General features: G+C 32.8%; 2 protein-coding genes across 2 annotated transcripts in view; both read left to right on the top strand.

Annotated features, from left to right (window-relative positions):
- Positions 7266–12499, top strand: LOC105171868. Its single transcript, XM_011093118.2, has 11 exons — positions 7266–7452; positions 7588–7662; positions 9260–9355; positions 9443–9518; positions 9610–9705; positions 9792–9871; positions 9958–10065; positions 10171–10308; positions 10893–10998; positions 11356–11567; positions 12059–12499. Exons 1-11 carry the CDS (start codon positions 7384–7386, stop codon positions 12125–12127), a joined length of 1125 nt encoding a protein of 374 aa, XP_011091420.1. The 5' UTR covers positions 7266–7383; the 3' UTR covers positions 12128–12499.
- LOC105171867 overlaps positions 13092–13488 on the top strand; it is a gene marked incomplete in the record, with an annotated part of 4230 nt that continues 3833 nt past the window's right edge. The window contains 1 exon segment of the mRNA XM_011093117.2: positions 13092–13488. Coding sequence (XP_011091419.1) covers positions 13282–13488 — 207 coding nt within the window.

Here is a 13488-nt window from a genome sequence, read left to right as displayed (position 1 = left end):
TCACGAAATTCTTGATTCGACCTTGTCTCGGGAAACGCCTTTGGGGCGTGACGACTACCCTCCCTCCGGTGCAGCGTCGTCACGACGATGGGGGACGTCGATTCTTGGCCTGTATGGGAATTAGGCCGAAGCAATATTCTCCCTCTCGAGGCTGAGCAAAGCTCTAGTGCAATGAAGAGTAGGAAGAGGATGAGAGAGAGAGCATGATGGGATCTTGTGATAGTGTTTGCCATGAAAATGTGGCCGAGAAAATCCAGTACAGCCCCCCACTAGTAGTGCAGCAGAAATCAACATCCATGAACCAAACAGACCTCCAACTTTGAACGATATGTGTTTGGACGGGAAAATACAAAAGAACCTTTTAAAGTTGTAATAATGGATTTAGTGTATGGGAAAAAAAGGGAATTTGGGAGTTTCAAAACCACATGGTGGAAGGCTGTAGCTACCTTAGCCAGGAGATATAAAGGAGGAGGCCCTCTTCAGTCTTGACCTAGTTTTCAGCTTTTCCCTTGTTGTCCAGCTTTTATCCAATATTTGCACATTTGCACCCTATGTTTTAAGTGATTTTCATATATATATATATATATATATATATATGTCAAAGTTTGAATAGCATACCACCAATTTTAGAGTTATTTATTATAATTGATGCGTCCAAAAAACGCACCGGTCCAATGGATATAGACCATGCTCAAAATTTGGGACGAAGCGGATGCAAATCCTGAAGGAGGTGACCTGCAAGAAAGGTGTTAGCACTCCGACGCTCAAATTAGTCTGAAATTTAGGAATAAGTAATCATAAAAATAAATCGTACTGAGAAATCGAGTTATGATTAAATAATTCATAGAAGAAATTTTGATCAGAGCGCAATTCGAAAATTTTGATAAGAGCGCAATTCGAATGCTAAAGTAAGAATAGAGAGTGGTTTTTCAAATCCTGAAAGGTTTTCCGTTGGGGGACTGAACCTGTATATATAGAGGGAACGTCCCCTCTGTTGGACTCTGCACACCACCTTTATCATCGGAAAAGGGGTCAAGATATGTGTAGAGTGTATGGACCAATTGAGATGTCCGAAAATTTCAATTGATCCACAACACTACTCTACACATATTTATATTATATTTATAATATATATACTAATTATAATCCTATTTATGTATTTACTAATTATAATTTTTAATTGAATTACGTTATAAATTTTTTATATAATATTTCAATAATAAAAATATATTAATTATTTTATTAATTTTTAACAACTAATAAAATTAAAAATTACATATAAATAAAAAAAATATAAGAACTATAACATGGTTCAGAATTTAATTTAGTACTTAGTTCTTGTCTGATTTATCATCACAGCTTATTCAAATATATCAATTTGATTAGCACGTAATGAACCAAAAACTATATAATTATGTAATTTTTAAAGAAAAGAAAAAGTATATTTAAAATAAAGTATGTTTATTTTTTAATGTAGCGCAATAATTAATAAAATTCAATATAAACAATACTTAACAAAATAAATAACTTACCAATTTTATGCTTGTGTATTAGCTTACACGATAAGCATCAATCGCTGCCTATATAGCCTTTTTCTTTTACTAATAGCTTTTCATCAGAACCACAAATTACCGGTCAATTTTAGAAAGTAGAGAAGGTTACTGATGACTTTTATTTATTTATTTATTTATTTATTGTAAAATATCACCCAAAATTACAGTTAAATACATCAATTTTATTACACAACATCACTAATCCCTGCTTTTTAGCTTTTAGGCATTGACTAGCCATGCATGATAAAGCAACAAAGCTCCTTTTCTTGATTAAAACCTTGAGATGCTTCAAAATAATCCAATATTGTCAATACTAAAAAGATGCAATAAAGTACGTGAACAAAAGTGAGTTAAAGGGTGAGCAGAAATATCCTCGTTTTTAGCGTTGTTATGAAATCTCTGTTCTTGACTTGAATTTTCGTTTAAGATAAATTTTAGCCCGCACCTAATTCAATAAAATTTAATCGATTATATGATAAGTAGAATACGCTTGTCGTGTAATTGATATATAGTTAAAAAAAATTACAATTACAAAACAAATATTTCGCACTTATACTATAATTAATTTTGTTCGACCAGACCAAATCCGAGTAATAATTTCCTTCATTGGAGATTAAACATTTCATGCACTTGTCTCCTTGATTGGAAGCACTAGTCCCCACTGTTTCTTTTATAAGTTGTGCTTCAGACACAATGCACCCATGTACATCTATGGTCACTATATATTGTACCTTTTTTTGGTGTTGGAATCTATGTATGATTGATAGGTTTGTGCATGTCATCACTTGTAAGAAAATTTCTACTGGGGAATCACTGTAGCTCTCTGACAAAAGTATAATTTTTTATTATAATTAATTATCTTAATAAAGGAAGAAAATTATAATAAGTAATAGTTAATTGCATGTCGTACAAATGACTATTGTCCGGTGTTTCAAGTAGGTACCGACATTAAGTGGGTGTTTGGCTAAATTTTTTTAAAATATTTTATACGTTTTTATATCTTATAAAATGTTGGATCTTATTTAAAAAATTAAACTTTTAAAGTGTTTGGATAAAATAAAATGTTAAAATTTATAAAATGTTAGGGTGTTTGGTATAATACAGTCTTTTATTGGTGAAATAACTAAAATGGGTATAACACTATTAGATTCAAATAAGTTGTTATTTTCTGACATATTTTGTTTTGAAAAATTTTAGAACGCTTTTATAAATAGTACACATTAATTTAATTCTAAATAAAAATTTAATAAGTAATCTTTTTACAACAAAAAAATAATGAATTATTACCTAAACTTTTGAATAAAAATAATATATATGTATATACATGCTAGTCGAATATTAATATAGATATATAATTTATATTTTCTTTGTTAATGCAATGATTATTTCTAATCATATAATTTATAATGTGTTGAGTTTATATTATTTTTAGTAAGTATACCAAATCTTATCTTTATTTAACTATAATAATTTATTATTAAATAATTGAGTATTTTCTCCTTTTGGAATGTTTTGAAAATTGCTTGATGAGAGAGAGAGAGAGAGCATGATGACAGAGAAAGAGAGAGAGAGAGAGAGAGAGAGACAGAGAGAGAGAGAGAGAGAGAGAGAGAGAGAGAGAGTGAGGATGGTGTGTGTAGGTGCGTATGCGAGAGAGATAGAGTGTGTAAATGCATGAATGAGAATATTTTTGTTTTATGACATATTAATTTTATATAGTTTATAAGATCTTATAAAAAAAGTTAGGAAAGTTAATTTTTTTTTAAAGAGCTTATGATCCAAAACATCTTATTTTGAGATCTTATAAGTTCTTTTAAAAAAAATTGCCGAACATTTAATTGGAACTTTTAAGCTCTCTAACATCTTATAAGATGTTTTTAGAAGCTTATAAGCTTAGCCAAACACACTCTAAATATAAGTTATAATTGGAATGATATGGTCATGAATTCAGATATTTATAAATATTTTGATCATAACTAATAAAATCATGACAAATGTCAATTAAGAGGGTGTTTGCACTAAATTTATTTAAAACATCTTATAAGCTCCTATATTTTATAAGATCGATGATTTTAAGAGCTTAAAAATATTTAATCTTATTTTTAAAGTAAGAGCGATGAACTATTAGTAACTGAAATAAATTAATTACAATCGTTCTTGTTGGATCATTACAACAATCATATCAATAATATCAAGTAAACAAAATCTAATCACCAAACTACTACTACAGTAGAAACAATATCTACTATTCAATAGAAACAATACACCTATTATTTAATAGACACAACATCCCACGCATAAAGCGAAGTTCTATCTCATGACCTCTAAGATCATCGGGAATTAGCTTCGCCAACTACGTTAGACCTCATTGGCAAATGTTTAATCTTATTTTAAGAATAAGCTCTTAAAGTGTTAATTTGCAATAAGATGTATAATTAATGCTAAAAAACTCATTAAATATTATAGTTTAAAATTATATAAATAGATAATTTTGCCTTTTTTTTACGGGGGATTAATTATATAAAGGGTAAAAGTGAAATACTGACAAAATTATGAGTGTTTTTGTTTATCGAGTGTTAAGATTTAAGAGCTTATAAGATGTTTTAGAAAAAGTTGGGTGAAGTTAAATTTTTTTTTTTTAAAAGTTTATAAGAACCAAAATATCTTATTTAAGATCTTAAAGTTAGCACTTAAAAAAAAATTGCCAAATATTTTCAAATGCTGATAAACTCTCAAACATTTTATAAGATATTTTTATAAGCTTATAAGCTCCGCCAAACACCCTCTAATTGTGGTCAAAATTAAATTTTTACATTAATTTATTTGATTGTGATCGATAATACTGATTCACCATGATATTTAAGTTGTACTAATTCATAACATAGTAATTATCCAATTATCTATGGTGACTTTTAATAAATTTTGTATAAACCATCTTGTTTCGATACGATAATCGGACAATTTGTAATAATCAATCAAAAAGAAACATATGAAAAAATAAAAAATTAATGATCGAGATATTTATAATGATCAACCTGTAACGATAACTCTCATGGTTACCATGAATTATTATAAAGCAAAACCTGATTCTCCTTTCAATTATCAGTCATTAATTAGGTTTTTCCACTAATTTGAAGGGACCTCTAAGTGATCAATACTAATTAATCATGCTTTTGTCTGTTTGCAATTCGAGAAAAGAAAAGGAAAAAAAAAAAATACTTGAAAAGTTGTCTTGTTCCTCCTTTTTATGTTACTTTTGCATTGGTTCATGTGAAAGGGTTCAAAATTAACTTTTGGTTGAGATGAATTTTTGACCAAAACGTTTCCTGAGGTGACTTGTAAATTGTAAGTTATACATCTTCGACCAGGTTTAGTGTTCGGTTGGTGTATTGCGTGAGATATTGTCCGATTTTTAATTAGAATTTATGTATTTAGTTTTGATAAAGATGTTCTGTTAAAAAGGGAAAGTATCGAGACTTTTCAAATTACTTAAATTTTTTATTTGTAACTCATACGAGACGGGCGGTAATATCAGTATGACTTTTTACTTTGTTTTAGTTTATTCAGACACTAATTTGTCCGGCCCGGAATTATAAATGATTGTGGCCTGGGCCAAATGTCATTGGATTAAATTTCATTGTTCCAAATTTCTTTTAAGTCTTTTGCACCAGATTACTTCTGTTGTCTGCGGTATTCTAAAGAATTAGTCAGCACACGCTCTCTTTTTTTTATATTTGAAATTAAAGGCATTAATAATTTTTGTAAATTACATGTTACATCCTTATTCGCTGTTCATTTTTAATAACCTTGGGATTTTCAATGACAAACATTGAATTCTAACTTTAAGAGGTGAATAGTCGAAATTTTAGGAATTTTTGAACTTATATTTTATGCACATATATATATGTGATGTGTATAAAAAAATGTATGAGTTCAATGGATATGAGCTATTGTTTAAAATTTGGGCCGGAACATATGCGGATCCTAAAGAGGGAACCTGAAAAAAAGGCATTAGCACTCCCATGCCCAAGTTAGTATTGAATTCAAGATGAAATAAAGTAAAAAAGTAAGCAAATTTAATTAAAAATTTAGATATGATGAATAAAATTGGTGAAAAATGTAAGAACACGTGATAATATGCTTAGAGAGAGCTTAAGAGATAGTTTAGAGAGTAAGAGACGGGTTCCCCGCCTGGAGGGAACAAACTTGTATTTATAGAGGGAGTGTCCACCTTTGCGGGGGTTTATCCCACTCCCGAGAATCTTGAGGAAGTTAATTGAGATGGTTGGGATAAGGGATAAATTATTTTTATCCTTAGCTATAGGTGCTTTAGCAGGAATCCTCTTCGCTTTGGGAGACCCCTGATTTGCCAGGAGTTTTAGTCGCTAGGGAGTTCCTTCTTACTCACGTGGGACTCCTTAAGCTGACGTGGTTTGAGGTGGCTATTGACATTTGACACCTAGGCCAATTGGATGTCATGGTGGAGTGTGAGCCTTTTGAACCGAATGTTTTGTTAGACTTTAAGCATGCTTCAAATCATGGATGTCTTGAGCCTCCTCCCTTATCCCTGAAAATCTTGGGCTACTTGGGTTGTTTGGGTCTGCCTAGTTAGATTGTGGACTAGGCCATCCTTGACCTCCTGAGATTATTATATGGGCGTGGGATGTCTTGGGCTTCCCAGAAGGTACTATGGGCCTTCCGTTTCTTTCTTCTTTTTCAACTGTTTAAACTTCTTTTGGTCAGCTTATTTTTATGCACGTCAATGTGTATTCTTCAAAAATAATTTAATGAATAAGTCTTGAGTATGATAGCAAGTATTGGATCTCAAATTTTAAAATTAAGGGTTCAGATTTTTTTTAAAAAAATATATATTATGTTTATATATATTTACAAATAGTATAAAATAAATAAAGATTAAAAATCATAATTTTAAATATGCATATATGAATTAGGTGTATATATCACATAGAAAATAAAATGAATTTACATAGATACTATATTTATTATATATAGTAATATATGAAAAGCTCTTAAATTTCGACGCCAGATGTAAACAATGAACTGTTCGAGATAGTGTAGATAAATTATTAAATTTTTTTTTGGAGAAAATATAATTTTATATTTTTAAAAAAGAATTAAAATACAATTAATCTAAAATATTATATTTTAATTTTATTCCTAGATCATAACAATTACAAAAAGGAATTCCAATAGTCATTTTTGTATGTCAAATAGGTGTAAAAAACTATAAATATTAATCATCTTCCCATAACCCCACGTATAGGACTGTAATTGATTCGAATAGAGTTGAATACAGTATCGGTATGGACAAAATTTATTTAAATAATATCAAACCTGAAAAACTTGGTCTGAATTTAGTTTAATTATTATTAATAAATTTTAATTGGATCAAATATGAATGAACTTAAATAATTTGATATTTTTTAATTATATTTAATTAATTTTATATTAATCTAGTCGGACATGAATAGAACTTGGAATCTTATCGAAAAAAAAGCTTTTGTTCAAATTTGATTTGATAAATTTACAAATTGAATTCAAACGAATTTTTAATGATTGATTTTAATCAATTATAGAATAATTTAATTAAATTTTCAACCGTACCGGCATGCAATGACAACTCCTTAACACGGGGAGTTTTCTGTAACCTTGTGAAATTGTAGGGGGTTTTATGCATTTTAAATAAAAAGTTTGTCAAACTTGGGATCCAAACGTGGTCGTATCGACTCCTCTTCTTCACCCTCACCTATCTTCCTGTCGGAAACCACATAGATCACACGCTCATCACGTCTCTCCCTCTCTCTCTAGAATGGATCCTCGAAGAGCTTACAGTCTGATTCTTTTGTGCATCCTCTCTCTTGTATCTCTGAATTCCAAGGTTCGCATCTAAACATACACCCTGGTGCTGGCACATGATAGAAGTGTATAATGCGATCTGTTTGGATCTGATTGGAATTGAATTAGTTGTGAAAGGTTGGAACTTGGTTAGAATTTTTAATTTGATTTGTTTCAGGCAGCTTATGGAGATTCAACGGTGGTTTTCCTCGATAGCCCTACTCGCCAATATCTTCGCCAGCCATCAACTCCGGTAGTTGTTTTGATTCGATATTGGAGATTTTTTTCTATGCAAACGATGTGTCACTGCGTTGTAGTATTATGAATATATCTCTTTTGTTTTATTAATGATGGAATAATTGGTTATAGCCTCAGGACTTGTTGAAAGTTTGATAAGAAATTAATTGGAAAGAGAGAGAGTCGCGGTGGGCGATTGAAGTTTGAAACAAAACTTGATGCGATTATTAGTGATATTTAATCTAATTAAGAATTTGGACATTTGAGATAATTATTTCGTTACTCTGCTATCGTTTGATGGCCGCATTTCCTTTTGGGGTGGTTGTGAATTGAGTCATTGACCAGTGAGAGATACTTGAAAACTTTGCTGATACTGTTTTGTGTGTTACTAAATTTCTAAGATTTATGATGTAGTGAATTAGTGATATAGAAACCTTTTGGTTTGAAGATTGAAGACTTAGCCTATCTTGGGGCTTTTTTCTTTGAATTAACTCATGAGCATACAGGCTTCCAATTCTCCAAATGTGGTTTTCTGGTTAATCATCACTATAGATCAGTTTTCCATTTTAATTTGGTTTGTTTGGTTGTCCTTTACCTTTTGACCTTCTATGACTGAGATGACAAGTTGTTCTGATCTAGAGGCTATGCCAACTTAAAGGTTTATCTTAAACTATGGATGCCCAAGGAAATTGAGAGTATCTTCGTGAAGTTTGAATCCAGTGTTTAGAAAGATATCCACAACATGGCTTGTCAAAGATAGAGTCTTTTTGGTGTACGCTTGTTTTTCTGAAATATAGATTAAATGATGAGTATTTCCCATTAATAGGTCATGAAATTTGTTGAAGTTTGATATAAGAAAGGAATACTGTTTGGATGGACTGCCAAATTTGTGTCTCAAGTGCAGACAATAGAAAGGAAATGGTGACTGTTTATTTGAAGCTGAAGAATGATATATCAAAATCTGATTTTTATCTATATAATTCTGTCCTTGAGTGCGTTTGTGTTGTATTATAAGAGAAATGGACCTAGCCAGCCAAAGGAATTTAAAAAGTTTCAACATTAGCAGGGTCAATTCCTGATTGTATCTGAAATACCATGCAATAAGGCCCCTGTAGTTAATATCTTTGCTTTGAAAACATTAGCATTGTCGATTTTGATATGATGCCAAAACCAAGGATAGAAGGATTTACAACATCTAGTAAAGAGACAATGGAGCCTTGTAGCTTGTTATTCTTGCCTTTATAGTTAATGTGGCCCTGCTCAGGTCAACAAATCCAAATATGTGATGCTTCACCAACTATTTTGATTTTGATTCTGATTTTTGTCGGGTGTATGTGGTTCCTTGAAAAGCTTGAATTCCACTGTTGATATTTCCTATCAATCATTGTCTTAGTATTTGCTTGAGGTGTATCTGTCAGATACGCTCTCATATTTTCACTAGTTATAATTGTTTAAATTCTTATCATTAACTTTGCTACTGGATATGTAAGTTTGAGGTGGTTCTCTTAAGTTTCATGCTGTCTTAAGTTTCATGCAGTTTTGCTTTTCATTATATAGATTCAAATAGTTTTATTTTATTGGAAAAAGTGCTGATGTTTTGGTTATTTATGCAGACTGGTTCACTTTCTCCATCTGAAATTGGTGCTACTGCATCAGTGTTGCTTGGCTTTTCACCCCCTTCTACACTTACTGCTGCTAGTTCATCCAAGGTACAATATCATACAACTGGTTCTTCATTTTTTGACTATACCTGTTGTAATTTCATTGCCCATGTTTACTGACTGACCATTTTGCAGCTAAATGAGGTGCTTAAGCCTAATCCATTTGATAGGCCTCGTGCCATGTTAATGCTTGAAGTTACCGGAGCTGAAGGTTTGCTGCTTAAACTAAATTACCGAGAAGTTGCAGCCTATACTTGTTTTTTCTGTGGTAAAATGGTCACTGAATGCTGTTACCTATGCAGACTCTCAACTCATTGATGATTTAAAAAAATCTCCATTTAGCAATGCTCTGAGGATCAAGGTTGAGGGAGATGAAAGAGTGGACATTCAGCTTCCAGGTAACTCACCTCTGAGACTGCTACATCATCCAAAGTCATCATCTTATCTGAATTCCTTGACCAATCTACCTCTTATGTTGCTTCAGATGAAAATGAAGTGTCATTGGTCTCATTGAATGGAGAATCAAGTGATCCTGAATGTTCAGAAAAAGAACTAAGTGATTTTGTTAGTCCTGTTTCTCTCGCTCTGTTCCTCCCCCCTCCCCCGTTGTCTAAAGCTTAACTTATAAGATGTTTGAATTTTGCTCTCAGGCATCTTGGTTGGGTGGATCATATACTGGGGATGCATCAGGACCACTGAATGGAGAGTTAATCCTTCCCATGGCTGATGGAGCCTTTCTAAGACTTCATATGTCAGAGGTTCTTAATATTAAAAAATTCCAATGTTGCCATTGATTTCGTTTATTTACGATTACTTCCTTTATTTCTAAAAATGTTTGAAGGACTTTATTTTGAATTCGACAGAGAGCTGACAGGGAATTCGCAACGAGTCTTGTGACCCTCGTTAATAATATTAGAAGGGCAAAAGAGATACATCAAGTGTTTGCAAAAAGTGAGCGGAGTCCAGCAGAGCTCATTACGGGGAGATATGATGGAATCAAGGTAAACTAAACCTTTCTTAAATTATAGTTTTTTCAGAGGTTGTTATTAGAGCTTATCGTGAATATTCAAACAGGTGATTCGGCAGATTCTAATCTTCTAATTGATTAATTTAGCTAAAAGTTTCTTTTGGTGGCTCCCTAATAATCTACTTTGTGGAAATTTAACATTATTATAGGCTGGAGATGGTTATGTTACCCTTTGGTTATCTCAGTATGACTCCTCCCGTATTCTCAAGAAACACGTGCATCTTCACTGGCAAGCTAACTGCAGAAGATTATAATGCTTAGTTCTTTTGATGAGTCCTTTCTGTTTATAAATTTGTCTGCAAAATGTAGAAATTAAGTAAAATAAATGAGCTTTTGGAAGCTAAGGTAGAGCTAGTCTCCATTGAGCCAATTGTGCATCTATTGTAATACAATGGAGGAGATTGTGGAATCTGCTAACTTCAATTGTTTTAATGACTAGAGAACTCTTAGCATATAGAGATTGAAATAACTTCCTGTGATTTCTATACATCGAACATCTGGTGGGCATTACATGATTTCATTTCTAGTTCTTTGCTTCAGAGTTATTTTATTTCACAGGCTTTACAAGATCATTATGGAAAAGAAGGCATCGCTCAGAGTGGATTGGAAGTATTTGTCAATTCCATTTCAAAGGCATTTGACTCCTTGCAGGCAGCATACCAAGGTTAAATGCCCTTTTGTTCGATAATGATGTTAATTGGTCTTTCTGTATTGTTCTCTGTGCTGATGGCTTTGAGAAGCTGAATTAGTTTGCTTATTCATACATTAGCATGTCTTTTGTTGCTTTTTTTTTCCTGACCTACAGATGCATGTCATGCTTGGCAGTTGACATATTCTGTATTAAAAATTCTTCAACAATAGTCTGCTCAAATATGGAGAATGTTCTTCCATTTGATTACTTTTCCTTATAGATTAATATTTTTCTGTTTGCAAATCAATTTTGCTTACAAACAGTACCAGTCACATTTTTTCTTTATTTATAATTTTGTCGTGGAACCTAATAATAGTTGTTGCGTGGCAGGAAAAATTGTTGGAGTCATTGCCAAAAGTGGTCGTGCAGGCCCAGAGCTGGAGAATATGTTCCACGTCACAGTAACTTCTCGACCATCTGCTCGTTGGTTGGAGGAAACAAAAGCCTCTCCAAACACAACCGAAATTGCAGAAGTGCTGTTTGTTAGAACGACCTTGGCTTGGATAACAGGAATCATTCTTCTTATTGCCACTCTTTTGGGGGTAAAGTTTCCTTTGCAAGATGTTGTGCACAATCCTTATATTCAATCAAATTGTTATAGTGCCATCTTTTGTAAATCATGAAAATTTTGAAATGAAATCCAGGCAAAATAATATCTAATTGAAAGGCCGAGGGGATCGAATTGCACAGAAAGAATAAAAGGAATACTGATAATTGAGGTCAAGAAATTTAGTAATAACTGGGGATTTTGCCTCTCACTAGAACAATATTAGGAGTTGATCTGGTGAAACTTGGGGATGTTGTGGCACAAAAGGGACGGTTATTTTGATCTGGTGGATAGTTGAGTATACTACAATGTTGAAAAGCAGGTCCTCAGTGGGGTTTTCTAGTTTAGTTTTACATTGTTTCAATGACTACTGACTTATGGTCATATGATGCTTGAATATATATGGATCGTCTGTTGTTCTTGCCTCCCTATCATATGAGAAACACATTTGCGGAACATTATCTGAATCTCTCTCTTTGGTTGCAGATTCTTTTCCTTTTGAACATGCCACTCACGAGAGACACCCTTCTGTATTCTAATGTAAAGCTTGACTGATCATCATCAGTACCAGTTTATTCTCTTGGATGGAATACGGGAGGTCCAACCTGCCCTGACACTTCATGCAGATGAGATCAAGATCTATGATAATGGATCCAGTCGTTTAACTCGTGGCATTCAATTTAATATTCTTGTGATTATTTAGCATCTCAAGCTTTTGTTTGATCGATTACTAGTGGGTAGCTCATACTTGGAATAAAATTATTCGAAATCCCGTTTGGAGTTAAAAAGCTCGAAAATCTAGAGTTGGTAAATGTGTTACCGTGTGTATTGGACAACCAGTCTTTGAATCATTAGTCAACTGTCGTGGAGAAGTATGGCTTTTGGCATGAATTTCGCCCTATTTATGAACTGAAAATTTCCACATTTCTTTCCTGCTTCGGCATCTAAACCTGCCTATGATTTATTTTCTTTTGGGTAGTGCACACATTCTTGGTCCAGTTATGAGCAAAGATTTGAGGGGGAGTTCACTTGAACATCTACATTTGGAGATATCATTGTCTGAAATTCCAATCCCTAAAAGCAGTAGGATTTATGATGCAAACCCCTTTATGGGCTGCATAATAGATACAATCTTTATGCTATATTGATGTTTTACTTTGAATTGATGAACGAGAAACTGAAATGTATCTGAATCAAAGGATTTAGTTACAGTTACTAATTTCAAGTTCAAAAGAAGCAATACAAGGCGTGTTATTATATGTAATGTGGTTTTTGTGTGTGTTGTTTATACTCCAAATGGCACTGAAATTTCAGTCCAGTGTTAAGATTGATGTTATATGAATAGGTTTGAGGTTATTTCATCGTCTCACCTAATGTGAGTTTGAATTTATTTGTAATGGATATTTGTTTACTTAATTTAATTTTATTGTGATCTTAATTTATTGAAACGTAAGTTTATTGATTGAATGGAAAAATTAATGAAATATTGTTTTTTCTCCCTTCCCGCCGTCTTAAAGTAGTTATTTTAGTTCTTAACGGCCGTTATTACCAGTTTTTAACTATAATTCAACCGTCAAAGTCTCTAGAAATATCTTCCATTAAATCTCCCACCACCATGAGTACATAAATATACAGACATACACCATATCTCTGTAGCTTTTCAAGAATCTCCAGGCAGAAACACACACACACAGAGGGAGGTGTAGAAAATGTTGCCATCTGCACTACCTTTAAGCTCGAGCATCACACTGCCTCTACTTCAAAAACCCCATATCCTCGCCTTTTCCTTGAGACCCTTGTCAAAATCCCACGTATGCTTCACATTTTCATCCTCAAACGAAAACCCGATTGGCGAAGAGGCCCGCTGGCTGAGGGAGGAGCAGCGGTGGTTGAGGGAGGAGCAGCGGTGGCTAAGG

This window comes from Sesamum indicum, linkage group LG10, assembly GCF_000512975.1.
Source record: "Sesamum indicum cultivar Zhongzhi No. 13 linkage group LG10, S_indicum_v1.0, whole genome shotgun sequence".
NCBI classification, from domain to species: domain Eukaryota; kingdom Viridiplantae; phylum Streptophyta; class Magnoliopsida; order Lamiales; family Pedaliaceae; genus Sesamum; species Sesamum indicum.
This window is presented reverse-complemented; position numbering and strand designations above follow the sequence as displayed.

Excerpts from the sequence above, each read along its gene's own strand:
- LOC105171868 (XM_011093118.2), top strand. The coding sequence starts at position 7,384 with ATGGATCCTCGAAGAGCTTACAGTCTGATTCTTTTGTGCATCCTCTCT. Across the intron at positions 9,356-9,442 it reads CTGCTGCTAGTTCATCCAAG|CTAAATGAGGTGCTTAAGCC; the intron begins GTACAATATCAT and ends ACCATTTTGCAG. Across the intron at positions 10,309-10,892 it reads GGAGATATGATGGAATCAAG|GCTTTACAAGATCATTATGG; the intron begins GTAAACTAAACC and ends TTTATTTCACAG.